This window comes from Passer domesticus, chromosome 1, assembly GCF_036417665.1.
Source record: "Passer domesticus isolate bPasDom1 chromosome 1, bPasDom1.hap1, whole genome shotgun sequence".
Classification (NCBI taxonomy): domain Eukaryota; kingdom Metazoa; phylum Chordata; class Aves; order Passeriformes; family Passeridae; genus Passer; species Passer domesticus.
In genome coordinates, this window is record NC_087474.1 from 43,078,865 (window position 1) to 43,097,081 (window position 18,217).

The following is an 18,217-nucleotide window of genomic DNA, read 5'->3' on the forward strand; positions in this document are numbered from 1 at the left end:
TACTCAGAATGACTTCTCAAACATTAAAGCCCAGTATGTTTCAAAATTAGTATTTTGGAGGAGTCTACTCCCAAAAAACCTCAGGGAGGTGTTGAAGAAATGATTGAGGAGTATGAAATGGATACAAAACTCAGAGACTCACATTGGATTTTGGATTATTGAAGTTTAGCACACATTTTCCAACTAATTTTTTTCCAAGACCACTTCTATTTCTGCTCATTCTTCATAATTTTTTTTTCTTGTGACAGTTTGTGTATTTAAAACAGGTGGTGGTACTCTGGTTTTAAATTAAACTGTCCAAAGTCAGGAACTGGCTGTGTGTCTGCATTTTCCGTCTGCATATGCACAAAATCTATTAGTGCCTAAAATTACATTCTCAAATACCTAAGAGAGCATGGGTTGGTGAACTAGAGCACTCTCAGCTACCAGCCACTCAGTCTGTAACCTTCCTTGACTGTGATAAATAAATGTACCTACATGGCCCTGAGAAGAGTACTGTGGTGGCTGGACATGGCTTGATCCTCAGAAAGGAGATTTCTTCTACAGCTATTGAAATGTCTGACCATGAGATTTTGCTTTGTCTTCTTAGTTGTACAGAAGAACTTCCATGATTAGAAGGTATTATTGTAGAAACTGTGGCAGCTTCAGAAGTCCTTATATATGATAGGTATTTATTTGTAGTATAATAATAATAATAATAGTAATTCAGCCCTTCAGTGCCATCACTCAGAAAAGTCAAGGTAGTAAATGATTGCATGGCAAAAATGGCAGATGAAATTCTGTGGTGATAATTGCAAAGTCACCTCCACAGGCAAAAATTCGTCCAAGCTCTAACTACCTGAGGAAAGGCTTCAGAGGAGTTGTTGTTACTTAGCAGGCAGCTCTATAAAACAGTGGAGTAGAGCTCAGGACCTGTGATGAAGACAAAGAGAATCATAGGCACAACTGGGAAGAGACTAGAGAAGAAACAGGAAATATCACTATGCAGTCTGAAACTCCAGTACACACCCAAATTTTGGTGGCTGCATACAATTTTGTTCCCTTCTCCTCGGATCTGAACTGCAATGGATAAGTACATGTCAATTATCAGACATTAGGTATATATAAGGCATGACAATTATCAGACATAATTTCTTTATGAAAAAAGAAAAAAGAAATTCCTCAGCTTGAAAAAGATATTCTAAATGATCTAATGAAAGACTAAAATTGTATGATGTGGAGAAGATAAGTAAGGAATAATTATTCTCAAGTTAAAAAGATATGATACCTTAGGTAATTTATTTCACTCAGGCTTGCTGGACATAGAGCAGAAAGATTACCTTGCACTGAGGTTGTTTCACAAGTCATTTCCCTGCTCTCCTGCTGGCAGCTCATGTTTAAGTCAGGGTAATGGACTTGCTGGAGCTTTTACCTGGGTGGGTGCAGCAGTGGTTCCTCTGTTGTCATATCAGGTCTTGTTTCAGGGACTTGATGGGCTGGTTCATCTGCCTCAGCTTTGTGCAGCCTCGATAGTCATTGCAGGCAGTCTCTGCCTTTGGAAAACCATCACTGATGTTCCTGGGATTCCAAAGCTATACCAATAAATCTTACAAGATGTCTCTTGCCTCGCAATAAAATAAATCCTTGTTTCGCGCACATTTCCTGTACACAAGAAATAAGGTATTAAAAACTGTGGAAAGTTCAATTGCAATATTTTCCACATAAATTAGTTGAACTAGATGATCATTGTGGGTCCCTTCTGACTGAAATGTTCTCTTCTATTAATCCCAAGCCACACTAAGGACTTTGAAGAAATTGAGACATTGTAAATTCGAGGCAACATTTCATTTATATATGTTCATTGAGTTCTCCATGTATAATTTTATGGCAATATGGTCAAAAGAATAAATCTTCTAACTGAGACCAACAGAAGAACATAGTAAAGTTTTTCAGTGATAACCTTTGTTTCCTTGCCCAAATCACACTACTTCATATTTCTTATCACAGGGTAAATTCCTGGTCTAAATAAATATATACACAAAAGCATGCAGTTTGTTTCAACCAAAATGCCAGAATTTATGAGCAAATGCCTTTATTTATTATGGGCAGCATTAATGTGGAGAAGAAAATACAAAGAGAAAGAAGAAGAAGAGAACTTCTCTTGTGGAAGAGAAATACAGAAAAAATTGTGATTCACAGCCAAAAACTTCATCACATCAACATTGCCAAGCATAGTTAAAATTATACAAAGTCAATAATGTGGATTTAGGGTTGCAATTTCAGAATCTCCCCTTTTTTCCACTGTAATTTTATGACTTCACATGGGTCAGTGCTTGTTAATCCTGTTTTGATACAAACTTCATTTATTTGTACTTTTTAAGAGTACTTGGGTATATGGTTTCTACACTGTCAATGGCTTATCTGGTTCTTGTCTTTCCCTGCAAATATTTTTATTAATATCTTAGTGGCTGCTAAACACAGACATATTGTATATGCATCTTTGAAGAGTGCTGTAATAGATTATATGGTGTCTGTTTATACATGAAGACTGAGGTTTTTTACTACATCTGTTTCATGATTTGGTAAGCCATAGCGAGAAAGGGGCAAACAGAAGACCCTCAGCAAGTTTCCATGATAAAACTAAGGCATGAATCTAACACTGATTCTAATTAAAAATTCACAGGTGATTGCTTCCATTTAGGAGAAAACACCTTGCAAATACTGACATTTCTGCAAGTTACAGAGATGTTTTTAAGGTCCAGTGTTAAATGGAAAGTGTAGGGGAATCCAAACACCCAGCATTTGTGTGCATAAATTTCTGTGTGGAATAACTTAACAAAACCCAAGCATCTTTTGTTGCAGGCAAGAAAAGTCATGATCCTTTTGAGTTTTCCACATATAAGTCAAATATAGCTCTGTTTTCACAAGCTCTGCAGCATTTATGCAGTTCAAAGGTGTTACTCATTGGTTTGACTTGTTTATCTTATGTCTTCAAGACTGCATTTTAAATAAGCTCTGAAAGATTTATATGCATGTTAAAATGACTCAGAAATGTCCCTAGGAGTTCAGAAGATGAAAATGTGTTGAACTGAAAGCTAGAGAATACTACATGCTTTTTAATATTGACCAAGGGACTTTCAAGGAGGTGATCTCAGGGTCCTGCTTTTCACAGTTGGTTCTGAATGTTTAGCAAATTATTTTTTCTGGAAAAAAAGAGCTTGAATGTTGTGTTGTCTTTGGGTACTTGGTGAGACATTACTCACAGCAGTGCTTTGGGACCAAATTTGCTTTTCACTTCTGATTTATGCATTTATTTCCCTCACAGTATAAATAATTAATATCAGCATGATTGGGATTTATTTTTTCATAATATCTTTTAAACCAAGGTGAAAAATATCCATGTCAAGTATTTGAAAATACCATCTGAGGACTCATAAAATATTATTAGTTGCTCCCCAAGTGGGCAAAGGCAGGGAGGTAAGGTGGTCACATGTTTTTGCCACATCACATTTTCAGACAGCAGGCACAAGAATTATGAGATCCCCTTCTGCACCAAGACAGTTCAATTTAGAAGAAACAGAAGATGTTTGGAGACACAGAGAAGGTTCTCCAGCCCAGATAGCCAATGGGGTATATCAGGAAGGAATATGACACACAGCAGCTGGCTAAAATTAATCTAAAAATGCCAGGACAAAGCTGCCCTCTGTGCAGAGATTTCAGCAGAGTTTGGGATCTCCTCAGCTTTGGCACCACTGAAATTTTCATTGGGAAAGGAGTGGGTGGGCTTTCCCTGTGTTGTACTTCTTGAGGGATGTGAAAAGGGGAGGCTCAGAGAGAAAACTACAGCCCCATGTGCCCAGCACAGCTGCCTGGTAGTGTCTGCCTCTTGTGTTTGCTTCTCCACTGAGGACCCTTCCTCCAAACTAAAAAGACTCGTATGAAATTAATTTTATCAAGACATAAGCATGACATGAATTTGCAGGGTGTTTATTTCACATACTCTTGAGAAATTTTTCCCTGTTTGGCCATAACTCTATCCTTCCCTGCCCAGCTGTTGGAAAGCATGGCTAAAGAAAGCAAAGGGCAGCCAGGCAATTTCCCAATCCTTATCAATAAAATTTTCCTGTGAAGCTTCATCTGACTTTGGTAATGTACAGGTATAACAAGGCAGCCTATATTTTTCAAACATAATTTTCTCCTTCTCTTGACTTTTTTTTGACAGAATCATGAATAAACTGGCAGACCAGCAGGACCACATGATACCATGAAGAGAAGCTTACAGGTCCTCTATTGCCAACTGTTTAGTAAGTAATTTTTTTTTTTAATTCTGTAGAAAGAAACTATTCAAATCCTTATGTAAGGTAGTAATATTTATTCAGGGCACAATTCAGGGAAGTACTTAACCACATGTCTTGCTTCAGGTACCTGGAGGAGCCATATGGAAGTTAAATTACCCTGTTGTCTGAGATATTTAGAGATGTATTAAAAAATTAGTTGAAGGATCAGCTGATTCTGTGGAATTTTGTACAAGAATAGAATTAATTTACTGTGTCTTGCAACTGAGGCAGATTTCACCCTCAGAAAAATGAAATTAAGATACAGAGGATTGTGGCTGGAAGAAATAATGCAACATTTTTTGGAAGAGGGATCCATCCCACTTTGCATTTCTGGTGGTTGCCACTCAGTAAAAGATGCATAAGTGAGGAAGAGTCAGGGCTCAACAGACCTAAATTCTGTGTCACTTCCTGAGATGACAAGTTTCTTTCTAAGTTTTGGCTTTCAGAAGAGTCCATCCAATATGAAAGCCCAGCAAAAACATCAGGTGGAATTTGTACTGTGTGGACAGGCGTGGCTCCCCTGTTCATGGAAGTAAGGGAAGGTTTTAGGTGTAAAACAGTATTGACACCGTTGGGGCATTTTTTTAAACTGACAATTTTCAGTACAAGCATCGTAAGCAACAACTTTTCTTCAAAATCATAGAGATTAAGTTAAGTAGAACTAGATAAAATGCAAGCATAACCACTTGCTGCCATGTTTTACAAGGAAAATTGCTGATTTCCAGTAAAAATGAAAAAAAACCCCATTTTTTTAATGTTGTCACTTCAATTTAGCAGAATGTCTTACTCCAGTACACATATTTTCATAGACAATTTTGTAAGGGTTTCTCTTATTCTGGCCAAAGTAAGAGAAAAAACAGAAAATCATGCTTAGTATGCTTGGAACGAGCAATGGAAGGACTGTTATTTTATTGCATGTGTGAAAATTAAATCTGAGGAATATTTTGTGGTCTGTTACAGAAATCTGGTTACTATCATATCTTTGCTTTACTCATGATCATCAGGGTATAGAGTGAGAGATTTTGTTTTGCTTTGCTGTATTGGTTGCTGTTCTCATAATGTGTATTTTTACCACAGCTAAGGACCCAGGATATGTCACTGCATTTTGCCACGTTGAAATGTGATTTAACTCTAAAACTAACTTGGTTTCTGGACCAACATTAGGTTCATTGGAAAGAAAATATGAAGCAGGGCTGTATAAATACATTTCTACCAATATGTAGGGAAAAGAAGGAAGGTATACTGTTCATACAACCTGTCACAGTGTTGAGTCTTTCTGTAACTACTTTTATTTTTTTTAATACCATGCTTCCCTGCTTGGCAGCATTCTCTTTTGTTATCCCTGCTGCTCTAAACTGTATTTTTCAGGGTCATATGTTGACAAGATAGGTGGCAAATAGAGGAACACCGAATATAAAAAGGGAAAAACCCAAGAAAACCATATATATCTATATACACACACACATATATATATATAGTATGACTATACAGCAATATTGTCAACTCTGTGATGTAATTTTAAAACATGGATTTTGAACTTACTACTTCTAATGACAGGACAGAAAACTGCTTCATTTCTCTGAGTGCAGCAAAAAATTGTAATAAATGTCGTTTTCATTAACAAATGCAGCAGCAAGTATAGCTATATCAGAAGTATTTTGGGCATCTGGAATGAATTTTTTTCAATGGTTGGTTTATAAAAAGCCTATGGCAAGTTACTTAATTTCTATTATATCAGCTTGATTTTAGATGCACTGAGGTGTGTTACCTAAGCTCACTTTTTCCCCAGTTACATCACAGTGCTAAAAACAAACTCCAAAAGAGTGCATTCTGTCCAAGGAAGAGGAAATTACTTTAATGTGTTTCCTGTTACTGTTCTTTATGGTATAAGAAGGGCCTGCAGTATGGTCTTATTTGTTTCATTCGGACAAAAGAGGAAAATTGCAGCTACTCTACAACTGAAGAAAAAGCAAACTTTCGGAGAAAGTATCCAAAGAGAATATTCTGCTTTGGGCTGATTCACCAATGTCTTCCACCTGCCTGCCTTCCTCATCTGCAGCTGCAACAAGTGGGTCTGTGGTGCTGCTTTGATAACTGGCAGTGTTTTCATCTTGTCTGCTGTGGCATGAGTGAGTGACTGAGGTTCAAGCCTATAGAGAGAAGGGCCCTGTGTGTGCATTCTTGCAAAGAGGAACATAGGGCATGCATGAACGTAGAAAACCGAGGATAGCTGGAACAAAGTGTTGGTGGGTTTTGTAGAAGCAGTCATCAGCTGGAGAGACGAGACTCTGTGTGTGCTTTTGGATGTGCCTGTGGCAAAGAAATGTAGGAAGAAGCAGTTTTATCTCCAAACTGGCGTGTTGTTGTGAGGCTTGCAACATTTTGCTTGTGTCCCAGCTGTGCTGCTGGGCCTGTAGTGGCTACACTCATCTGTGAATTCTTTTCCACCTCTGTTCATTTGTGCTATGTTCAGCTGTGTTTGTGCAGTGTCTGAGACAGTAGGACTCAGTACTCTAGAGGCCTTCTTGGCTTTGGGGTTGGAAGAAAAGACTTGTGTAGATATTGGTTTGATTGTCAAACAGTGGGATTTGTTAGCTGTATTTTTAAAATCAGACCCATAGATAAATAAGATTTTGATTGTAGCTTATGTCTGACGTTTTTGTTGTATTTCACAAGAGTTATGTAAGCATTCTATTGCCATCCATACTCTTTTGCTTTCCAAAAAGAGCACATTCCATCCATTCATGCTGATCAAGAATAGCATGTGAAAATGGCACTGGCAACAGCTGCTCTTTTGAATAGAGTTGTAGCTGGCTTGAATCTGATCCCAGCTGTCAAGGGGTAGATTCTGTGAAAATTGTAGCACTACACTTGGCCCAGGACAGGGGCTCCAGGCGATGCTACTTTACCTCTAGTCATTCATAATTTATGAATAAGTAATTAAACACATGATGTAAAACTATGAAGTAGTGCTTTCATATTCTATCTTCAAAGATTCTATTTAATTTGAAATTTCTTAAGACATTAAAAGAAAAAAAAAAGATTGAAACAAAAAATTTGGAAGAGGTTTCTTAGTATGAGCTCTTTGAAGTCACTAGCTAGATTGAGTTGATGAGGACCAATTAAAGCAAAACATGTGTCCACAATTTGCTGCCATTTGTTCAAGGCACATCTTTATGGATGAAGTTTGTTGCCTCTGTAATGATGAAGATGCAAATGTCTTTCCCATGAGGCTGAGCAATCTCAATTTTTTATAAGGACCTAATGTGATGATTTAAGCCCTACAGCATGAGCCACAATATGTCTGCATTTTCTGTAGTAAAACATGCACATGATAATTTGCCATGCATGCACTGTTCACTCAGGGCTTCTAAGTTGCATATAAGCTAGAAAAAAATGTGGGGACAGGTAACTGGTGAAGCTCTTGGTGCACAATCTCTATATGGGACTTTCTTCCTCAGGCATTTATTTTCCTGAAAAAATGCAAGGACGTTTATTTCTTGCTTACTTACAGCACTAAGGTCTGTGTGAGGACCTGTCACCACAGCATCTGAAATAAATGGCCATCTGAGTGCTTCTTCATGTCATTATCACTTAGTGTGTTCCCAAGTATCACGCTTTCATCTCGGAAGCCTGGCACAATGCCCAGTAATATCAATAGAAAGAGTTTCCTATTTGTAAGTATGTACCGCTCTCTGTAGTAAAATGAGCAAAAATGGCTGTGAGTGGCTGTGCCTTGTAACACAGGCTGTCACAAGTCTCCTATCCCCTTGCTGTGGATGCAGCTCGCCTTCCCCAGTGTTAACTGGCAGCCTGGCTGCCTCTCAGTCAAGTCTTTGCAGTGAAGTTCACCCTGTAGAAAGGGTTAGCACAAGCCTGCTCTCCATTCCACTCTGAAGCAAGTCCAGGGGCTCATCCCTCTTCTCATAAATATTTGATAAGCATGTTAAATTCCTGTATTAGAGAAGCCCCAGTCCTAAGTATCTTCTGAAAAGTGTTGAGCAGCCTCTTGCCTCTGGTAGGAACCCACACCTACCAGCTTTTCTTTCAATTGCCAAGTGCTGTCTGTGAATAATTACGTGTTATTAATAAGATGGTATGCACTGGTGGCTCGTTTATACAATTACACATGGCTCGTTTAGTGCAAGTGAAGAGGCCTGGTAACAGTACAAGAAGGACTGCTGCCAGATGCAGGGGAATAACCTGTTCTCTGCCCAGAGTAGTAGATGAGACATGAAGAAATGGATTTATAGAGCAGGTAGCTTGACATTAGGTGTCAGGCAAAAATGCTTTATCAGGTTAAGGTATTGAAACCCTAGAACAGGCTAGTCAGGAGGATTTAAGTCTGCCACTGAAGCACCAAATGGAAAAAAAAAACCCATCTCTCAGGGGAGACAGAGGTCATCTAGGTTATTTCAAAAGCTCTCATCAAACCCTCTGTTCCTGTGACCACTAGGTACTGTGTCCTTAGTGCAAATGAGCCTGCTTGCTTCCACAGAGAGCTCTCAGCTTGCACTAGCCATGTATAATTAATCCATTTGCTAGAGATGCACAGCTGACATGGGCTTAAAAGTACTGGAGATCACTTGATACACATCAGCAGAGAGTGTCTTCCATCATTCACAAGGACCCACAGAGAGGAAAGAAAACCAGCATTGTTGTTGTGCTCTGTTAGATTGGCAGGTATTAGCTTGAGCAAAGACAGCAGCAGGGAGTGGTTATCCAGCAACAGATTCCATCTGGTTTGCTTAAAAATTAGAAAGGTAAACAGCCTCTGGCTATGCAGTGTATCATGTACAAAGCTTTTTAGGATGCTCACTGGGCTGAGGCATTTGTATTGGAGAGTCACGTGGCTTGGTAACAGCCTGCCCATCGGGCAGCTCACAGCAAGCAGTCCCTCAACACTTTCTTTTCCCAGAATTCAATTAAAGGTTGTTGCTTCAGTTTCTCAGCAAAAACTGCCTTCTTGAAAAAAGCTGCAACCTTCCATTTTGCGATCCTGTCCTGAAAAACAGACCTTATAAAAGGGGACTTTAAAAGCAAACCAATGCACCTTATAAAGAAACTAAATATAATTTACATTTTCTTATCAGATGTAGGTTTCAGTGTCCTTGATGTGCCCATTAGTGAGATTTCAGCATAAAAACACATACACACACACCAGAGGGAGGGTTTCTGCTTGCTGCCTGAATAAGAAAAACTCTGTGAATTGGATGGCTCTTGCCATTCCAAATTGAGATTGTTCTCATTAATAGCTTTCAGTATTTATTCTAAATTTGCTGGTTCCGTGAACCATGCCATTAAAGGCACTACAGAGGCAAACTCTTTAACGAGTTTGAGGTACATCTGTGGGGTGAGGATCTTCTACCTTGTTTTGCCAAGAGCGGATACAAATTCAGGACATAGCAACACAAGAAACTAACATATTGTGTAAAGTTCACTTTTCTTGCAGATTTGCTGAAACACAGAAAGATGTGGAATAGGCCTGGGGCTGTAGAATTTCAGGTCATGGTTTAGGTCCTTGACACTGAATTTGGGATAAAAAGCCAATAGGCAGTTACATTATTATATTTGCTCTTTCTATTTGCAAACAAGCAATTCATGCCTTTGCATATATCATTTGATAGTCTGAGTATGTTCTTGTTATTAAGCACCTTCAATTTTATGCTTATACCGGTGTTATTTGCACTAGAACCCTGTAGATTTTTCAAAATTAATGAGCACGGATTCTTCACAGTGTTTATATTCATCAAGCATTCACACACCAGTTGTGTGACATTCTGGTAACAATGTCCATGATTAGTATGCTAGAAAACCAAGAGATATTAAGTAAATACATATAAATATGTCTGCTTAGCCAAATTTGAAAATGCTGCAAGGATTTGGTTTTAAAATTCCTTACTACCTTGTTAAAACAATAATTTGAAAAAAACCCACAATATTGCTTCCATCTTACATTTTGAATTATTTGTGTTTTGGACCTGAAGTGATCCCCATTGTATGACACCATATCTGTCTAATCTGTTTTAGATTCGGGGCTGTTTGCCTCAAGCCCTGAGAGAGATGTTTTAGAGGGAGGGTGAATAGGCAGGAGTACAAATGTGACTTTCCTCTATTTTCCCTTTAAAAAGTCTATTGATCCATCTCTAACAGAAATGAAACTTCAGGAACAAAGGCTTGGCAGCCTGTGCAAATTCATATGTGTGCTTTGAGACCCAGTGTCAAGTGGAGGAAGAAATGTTGCTCTTGTGCAGGCCTAGCAACCATGAAATATTGGTCCTATTGAGTTCAATGGCAAAACTCCCATTGACATTAGTAGGATTGGGATTTTATTCCCAGCCTTCATGTTCGCAGCTTGCTTTGATATGTTGCAATATAAAATGAAAATATCCTGTCAAACATCTCTATTTCTTTCCTCAAAGCCTTATTCTCTTCCTGGCTGTGCCTAAGAAACATTGTTATGGTTTTTGATAATATTGCAATCAAGGCCTAATTCAGCAAAGACAGTTAAATATGTAAATTGAGCTGTTAGCCCCAGCCAGGCTGCTCCTACAGCAGCCACTAGCCTTGGGCTTGAATCACCATTGAACTGTGTTCCAAGAATTTGAAATAAGAACATTTATATGTCAACATGCACACTGGTGTATCACGTCCGTGAATTATCCAATGCCTGGGACAGTGTTCCTGTGGGAAAGACAGAAAAATTCCTGTTAGATACTCTGTTACATTGTTATCTGATATTCCCCATATGAGAACTGCCCTGCACAAGGATTTTTACCACTGGTATCAGTACTAAAGCAATATTTAGACCCCCATGTTTAGGTGCTGAAACTTTTATATGTTAAAAGTGTCTGACTACTTCCAACGCCTTTGAACTTTTCTCCCTCCAGCCACCCCATGGCATACTACGTTCTGTTATTTTTGAGCAGGAAAGACATAACTGTGGATGTTATGGCAGCTTTCATTGCTCAGTTGTGTATTCATTATAACTCACTGCGGGCTGTGTAAATAATTTACTTGTAAAACCAGGCTTGTTGCAGGCAGTGGAAACAGTTTGGAAGAAATACACAAACACCAAAGTGTCATCTAATTCGGCAGCATGTTATGGGTATTGTCCCTGTCCTTTCTCTAAACAGAAAATATATGGACCCCCTCTGTGGATCTACAAAAATTCTCCAAAGAATTTGAGCATATACCACAACTTAAGCACATTTGACTCAATGGAAGACTTCAAAAGTCCACCTGCAAAAAAACTTGGTGTGAGACATCATCCAAGTTAGCCTTTGGAACAAAGCGTTTGCTTCTAGAAGCAGTGCGTCCATCTGGTCTTTATTTGAAAAGAGGCATCTACAAAACTTCCTTGACAAACCAGGGCCCTGTACATAATTGGTATGAATGTATTGTTTTGTAGTGCATTATTGGCTTAAACTGCGTGTATCCTCTAATGTCTGAAACATCAAGGGGAGGATGTGCTCCCAAGGTCTGGGAAAAGCCACAGTCTCTTTTCACATGAAGTTGTTCCCCATATTATTTTTGGATAAGGGGAAGATGTTTGTTATATGTCCTACACAAAATGCTTGAAAAGTGATCTTAGCAGGAAAAATACTCTACCCCTGCTCTGGTAACTTAAAGCTGTCCCTCTACTGGCTTCACGAAAGGTTTCTGGAAATGAGGAGAAAAAGTTTATAGCAGCTCACAGACTTTCAGCAGAGAAGGCAAGGGAACCACAACAGTGAGGCCATATTTCCTTGGGGTTAAGGTGCCGGTGGATACATACCTCCACTCTGGCTGGTGTGTATCTTATAATGTGTGTTACGAATGCCCAGGAGGAGCCACCACTTCAGGTTTTGGAGGAATAGTGCAGTGTAGCCTGGTCAGCTTTCCCATTACTGAACTATTCCTACTGCTCAAGACCAGACTCCTGATCATATTCAGGGCCAAGGACAGGCTTTCTGGGGCCAGGTTTTCCATATCAGCAAGTGCTTAATAACTGATTTTGGCATTCAGGGAGTTTTCCTAAGTACCTAAGCAGATTAACCTGCTTTCTTCCTAGTGGCTGGAGCCACCAGGCTCCAGGAAAGGAAGGAAACTTCTGCAGGTGCCTTGAAAAAGTGCATGAGGCACATCTCTCTATATAAAGTGCCAACATATTTTGGAAAATCTGGTCCCTTTCCCTCAAATTTAAGGGAGCAGACTTCGTTTCAAAAGTATGTGATACTATGCAGAACAAAAATATTTTTTCTCAATATTATATAAGTAATATTCAGTGCTTGCTAAAACCAAGTTATAAGGAAGGGGGGAAAACAAAAAAAGAAGGCACATTGAAGGAAGTAAAACAGTGTGTAAAGAGGTGGCTGTATATTCCTCATAAAAAAGTAAATATAGTAATAATAGAGTAAATATATCCATTTCTTATTGCAGGTTTAATTGTGATCTTTAGGTGTATTCCACATACCCATTTGAAACACTTGTGCCAATTGGATTTATTGTGAGCCTATTCTGTGTTCATTGGACTGTTTTCTCTAACTATCTGTTGCAGCAACATATACATATCTTTCTAGCCATCATCAGTAGAAATGTGTGTGCTGTGGCAGAATAAAGCTTGCTCTGCGTGGAAACCTAAAATATTGCTTAGAGTGAAATGTTCAGACCACACAATAAACTCTATATCTCATGAGGTAAACCCATAGACCTTCCTTATTGCTAGAAAAGGAACCAGCAATTCTCTCTTATCCCTGAGGAATATTGCTCTTAAATAAGTTGATGACCAATGCCATCAGTTGTTATGAGTCATTGCAGGAGACTCTGAAAGAGTCTGAAATTTTTGTGCATGCTTAGGTGGCTTCACATCACATTTTATTGTGACTTTCAGAGTGAACCAGTGAGTATTATGGACAGTACTTTGATGTAAAACTGTGAAAAGCAGCATGATTTCTGGCCACATTATAAATCTATTTTGTAAAACCCATGGCTTTGTTGCTACTGGAATTCCCATGCAGCCAGCCTGTGAGGGGTGCTCAGTTTTCTAATACAAACTTTCTCCTTCTTTATGCATTTGGAAAAGGCACTGCTTCCTTAAGTTAGCATTGCATGGGAAGGATGATGACTTTGCACTATCTTCTAAAGCATTGGATTTTACTGGCTCCTGTAGAAGCTACAAATTCATTAGGCTATTGCACGTTCTCATTGCTGAGGGCATGAACAATTAACATACAAACACCACAATGAAGATGTCAAAGAGAGGAAAGATAACAAACAAGGAGAGAACCTGATAAATTAATGACAGCATGCTTGCAGGGCAAAACACTTGTGTTTGTATAGACAGATTTACTTTTGCCTTAAAGCAAAAGGGAGAGAAAAAAAAGTGGCTTAAAATCCTGTGAACTTTCAGTCTTGTCTTGGAGGTAGAATGGATCAATTATCTCCCATTTTTTGTTGTTCACTTCAACAGTGCTGAGGTTTGATACTATTTTTCCTTAGAGAACCTGGCCATTTCACCTAGTTGAAAGCTGTTTTGTTGTGCCATTTCAGGAAGGAAGAGCTGTTTTTCTGATCAAGGTTCCGTACATGCCTGAAAGCCTCACGTTAAATCCCTGCCCCGGGACCTACTTCTTAATGCTGAGGTTGTGAAGCATAAAGTTAATCACATTACAGTCTGTACTGCACAGAGGTGCCCTGAAGTTATTAAGGATGAAGCTTGTGCTGGAGAAAGGGCAATGGGTACTTAGGGAAGGAGGATCCTCCAAGGCTGATTCCCAGGAGCAGACAAGGAGGATGTGCAGGAATGGAGTAATGTTTACAGCTGATTAGGAACGGACAGTAGCAGCTCTTTTTTTTCTTTTTTTTTCTTTTTTTTTCTTTTTTTTTTCATGCAGATCAATCCCTTATGGGAGAGATCATCTACAAGATAGGAGTTGTAGAACCCTGGGCCTCAGCAATGCACACTGCAGTGCATCTGTTCTTGCCCTTGGGACATTTATGACTGGGACCATTAGTTTCAAAGTCACAGCTGAGCATGTATGTGACTGACAGGGAATCAGATATAAATCCTGTAGCCTCTGAGGTGGAAGTGAATGAACTGGAGACAGGATAAGACAGAGAATGCTTAGTGTGCATTGTCAAAGAAAGGGCTTCTACAGGAAAAAGGAAGGTCCTCTTTCCTAGTAGTTTACAGAGCTGCAGAAAACCCTGGTGAGTGGGGTGCAGTGTGCATAGACTTGACTAGTGCTTCTTTCAAGGAAAATTTGTTTCAGAAATGAAAGGCTGTTCTAAAGAGAAGTCTTGGTCTGAATAGTTGTTGGGAATATCTCATAATGCTCCTAGCTACAAGCTTCTCTCAGTTCCAGGGCACCTGTCTTCACCAGTATTTTCCAACATGAAAACAATCCCTCTTTCTTGCAGATGGTGGTGACACCATTTAATGTCAGCTCTTTTGTCAGCTCTTCTGAGCCCTGAGCAAGCCACTGTCTCCCCCTGTGAATGCTCCCTGCTCCTGGACCTTCAGTTCTACCAGAGCAATGTGCCTTTTCCACAGTGGTTTTCACTGCTGCATCAAAATTTTTAGCTTCATTCCCCAGGTTCACAGGCTCTGTGGCAACCCAGAGCTGCAGAGCAGAGCTCAGGACAGCAGCCTGTGCTTCTGGGGACCATGGGCTGGCTGTGCTCCAGAGCAGCCCCATCACAGAAAGAACAGCTTGAGGGTTACAGCCAATTAGCATAAATTGCTAAGGGCCCAAAATATGTTGCAGAGCCAGTGTGGATTGTTAATCCTCAAAACACATTCTCTTTTTCTTGCTTCTTTTTTTTCACTTCTTTTTTCTCTTCTGACTCTGTGGAGGAGACAAAGCTTGGAGCCCATTTTTGTCATTCTCAGAGGAGGGATGTAGCTGATGCAGCTGGAAGACTTAGGGCCAAAAGCACCTCCTAATAGCCAGGAGACCTTGGGCTGTTGTTTTTGTCACTGAATTTCTCAGTATCTCCTGTTCCTGCATGTCTTATCTAGTGAACTGTAAGCATTTGAGGCTAGGGGTTGACAGTATTTGGATGTGTTATACACTGCTGAGCATACTTTTGGCTCTTATTTAGTAATTATAACAATTAATAAAAAATACCATATGGCTAAAAATATTGTAACTCTCAAAAGAATTCTTGGGCCATTTATTTTTTGTGCATATGAGTGTGTGCCTCATTTAAGCCAATTATTTTTGTATTAACAGGCATTGGTTATGCCATCCTTCTGCTTTTATTTTTAGTAATATTCAGATTATTACAAGAAGTGTGAAGAGCAAAAGAATAAAAGAAATCGGTTTCCTAGTACTTGTCTTCTAAAATTAAATTTTCTGGTTGAATAATCCTACATTTAATCCTCAAAGGGATGTGTCCCCCAAGGGAAACATTCTCTGCACCCTCAGGTGCCTGCTGTCAAAATGCCAGAGGATGGGAGATGAATCCAAATGAACTAATGAATCCAAATCCTTGTTTGGAAGTCAGGTGGTGTTTGATTATGGCTTTACCATCTTTAACCACAAATGTGAAATTTATGGACCTGAGACATGTTACTCTCAAAATTCAATTCCCAAGTTGTGTTTTGCTTTTCACACAATGCAGCAAAATATGATAGAGTCCCTCTTACTCCCCATCTTGTCAATTATGGGAGACTGGGAAATCCCAGTCTCCAGTGTTTCAAGATGGAATTTTTAGGTCTGGCAGAGATAGATGATCCTTTTTAGCATGGCACAGGCAAGTGTAAAGCCTCTTTTGTCAATGGATTGAAGGGAATCAAGCTTTATATCCGTGGAGGAATGGAGATCACACATGGTCCTGCTGCATCTCCAGACTGTCTGTGTGTGTCCCACTTTTTGAACTGGAGGCCTGTTGTCACAGGCTGTGACAAAAGCTTCTGTTCCCGTTCAGTGATATTTTGACAGCAGAGTGCTGTAACTGAGCCTGTGGTCTGGTGCAAAGGACGCATCCATGTGGGTTTGCAGTGGGCAGCAGCATCCACAGGGGAACAGGAAACACAGACCAAGGACTTGGGGCACCATGGTACCTAAATCATCAAAGTAGCAGATTTTTAAAGTTATGAATGAGTTCACAGAAGTGTATTTCTTTAAAATTCAGCTGTGAGTAGAGTATGATACTAATTCCTGTTAAGAAAAGACTAACATAGTGTGGCCATCTCACTGATAGTTTCAGAACTATTTCTTATGTTTAAATATTAAGTAGAATTATTGAAAAGCTTTGACTACTGCCTTTTTGAGAACAAAAGCACAGGTAAGTATATTTTTAAAGTGTGATCTGATATGCTGAGGGGGGACACAGGGGAGAGATATGCAGAAGAATGCAGGTTTGTGTTAGTATTTTTTTAAAAACAGCTGAGATGTTATTTTGCCACATAAAGTTGTTTTGTGGTGGCAGATGTATAAAGACATTGGTTGTTTCAATGTCAAGTGTCACTGGCAGATGAAAACAAGATTGTGTGAAGAACTGCAGTTGGATCAGCAAGGCTGATTCCTACTAGTCAGAGAGCTTCTGGAGATTACAGTGTAGCATGGAGAATTTATTGAGGTGATTTATCCACAGTGCTTGTGAATACATTGCATTCATACTCTGTCTCAACTAGTGTAGAGTGGTTCTCAATACCTACAAATGTATTATTAATGTTACTGTAGAAAACAATATGTTTTTGAATAATTTCAATATCCTTCATGTTCATGGATTTTGAACATAACTCTAAAACTCGCAGTAAATCTTCTGCTGTTGAAACAAATAAATTTTGGGAAAACATAAAAAATACTTCTAAAAATTACATTTGATAAAAAATACTCAGTCAGCCTTTCTGCTGCCAAGAACACCTAACAACCAGAAATGGAAATTTCTATAAAAGAGCCTTCTGAAAGGAGCAAAGGGGGAAAACTGAATATTCTGGTTTTGCCTGTGGGGCTGTCTTCTTGTTTTGGAAGCTTCTGTCAGTAGGTGCAGTTGGTTGAAAAAACAGGTGCAGAAAAGCAAACAAAAAAAGAAACAGACAAAGCATAATTTCATGTTAAGTACTCTGTTTTCCTCTGCATTCATAAGTTCTTGTGCTATGATGGAAACAAAACCAAAAAGACTTGTTAGAGGAGGAGACCAAGAGCTTTTGTTTTTACAGTCAGCAGTAAGACAATCATGTAAGAAGTCTCTTTGTTTTGTGTGGTTTCCTCTGTCATGGTGTCAGAGAGGGAGAGATCTTCTCTGTGCTTTGCAGTGCCAAGCCATTCCTCGGCTGTTCCCCTCATGCTCACAAGATCCACTAGCTGACCATGCTGGCATTGCCTCCTGCCCAGGCTTGCAGATCCATATATTTTGTTGCTCAGCATCTGCAGCCAGGGATGAGTTACCAAAAGAAGCAACTCCTTTACAGCCACCAAAGAACGACCCATACCTAGAATTTTTTACTGCATCATTTCTGAACAGTCCTTGTGAGGTGCAGAGGAAGGAGTCTGGCAGAGCTTTTGGAACCCATTGGAAGCTATCACTGGAGAATAGTGGTGTGGGCAAGGCTAGCTTCCCCAGCAAGAGTTTTGGGAGGGGGAAGATTGCTCTCAGATCAGTGTGGCACCCTGCTCCTCAAAGCTGTAGTGAGAAAGAAAATGAAGCCGTTCCAGGAGGTCAGTCATCTGTGGCTGATCATCCACAGCAAAACTTGTTTTCTACAGTGTATTCATACAAAAGTAGGAAGCAGTCATGAATTTGGCAGCGAGAAAATTTTGCCTTTATAAAGTTATTAGCTGCAATGGTTTCATTTGACAGCCCTGAAATACACAAGACACTGAACTGAGAGCGTCTCAGTTTTGCAAAATTCAAAACTGCTGGTTTTGCACTGAGTTATGGCAGGACACTGTGGTAGCCTCTGGTGAATG

The 18,217-nt window shown here is 39.4% G+C and overlaps 1 protein-coding gene across 14 annotated transcripts in view; it reads left to right on the forward strand.

The window, feature by feature from the left end:
- Nucleotides 1-18,217, forward strand: part of TMEM108 (transmembrane protein 108) — a 217,185-nt gene that overhangs the window by 127,648 nt on the left and 71,320 nt on the right. For all 14 annotated transcript variants that reach the window (XM_064416179.1, XM_064416224.1, XM_064416171.1 and 11 more), the window contains one exon: nucleotides 4,202-4,283. In XM_064416179.1, the coding sequence (XP_064272249.1) occupies nucleotides 4,244-4,283 (40 nt within the window). In that variant the 5' untranslated portion in view covers nucleotides 4,202-4,243. The remainder of the gene's footprint in view (nucleotides 1-4,201; nucleotides 4,284-18,217) is intronic.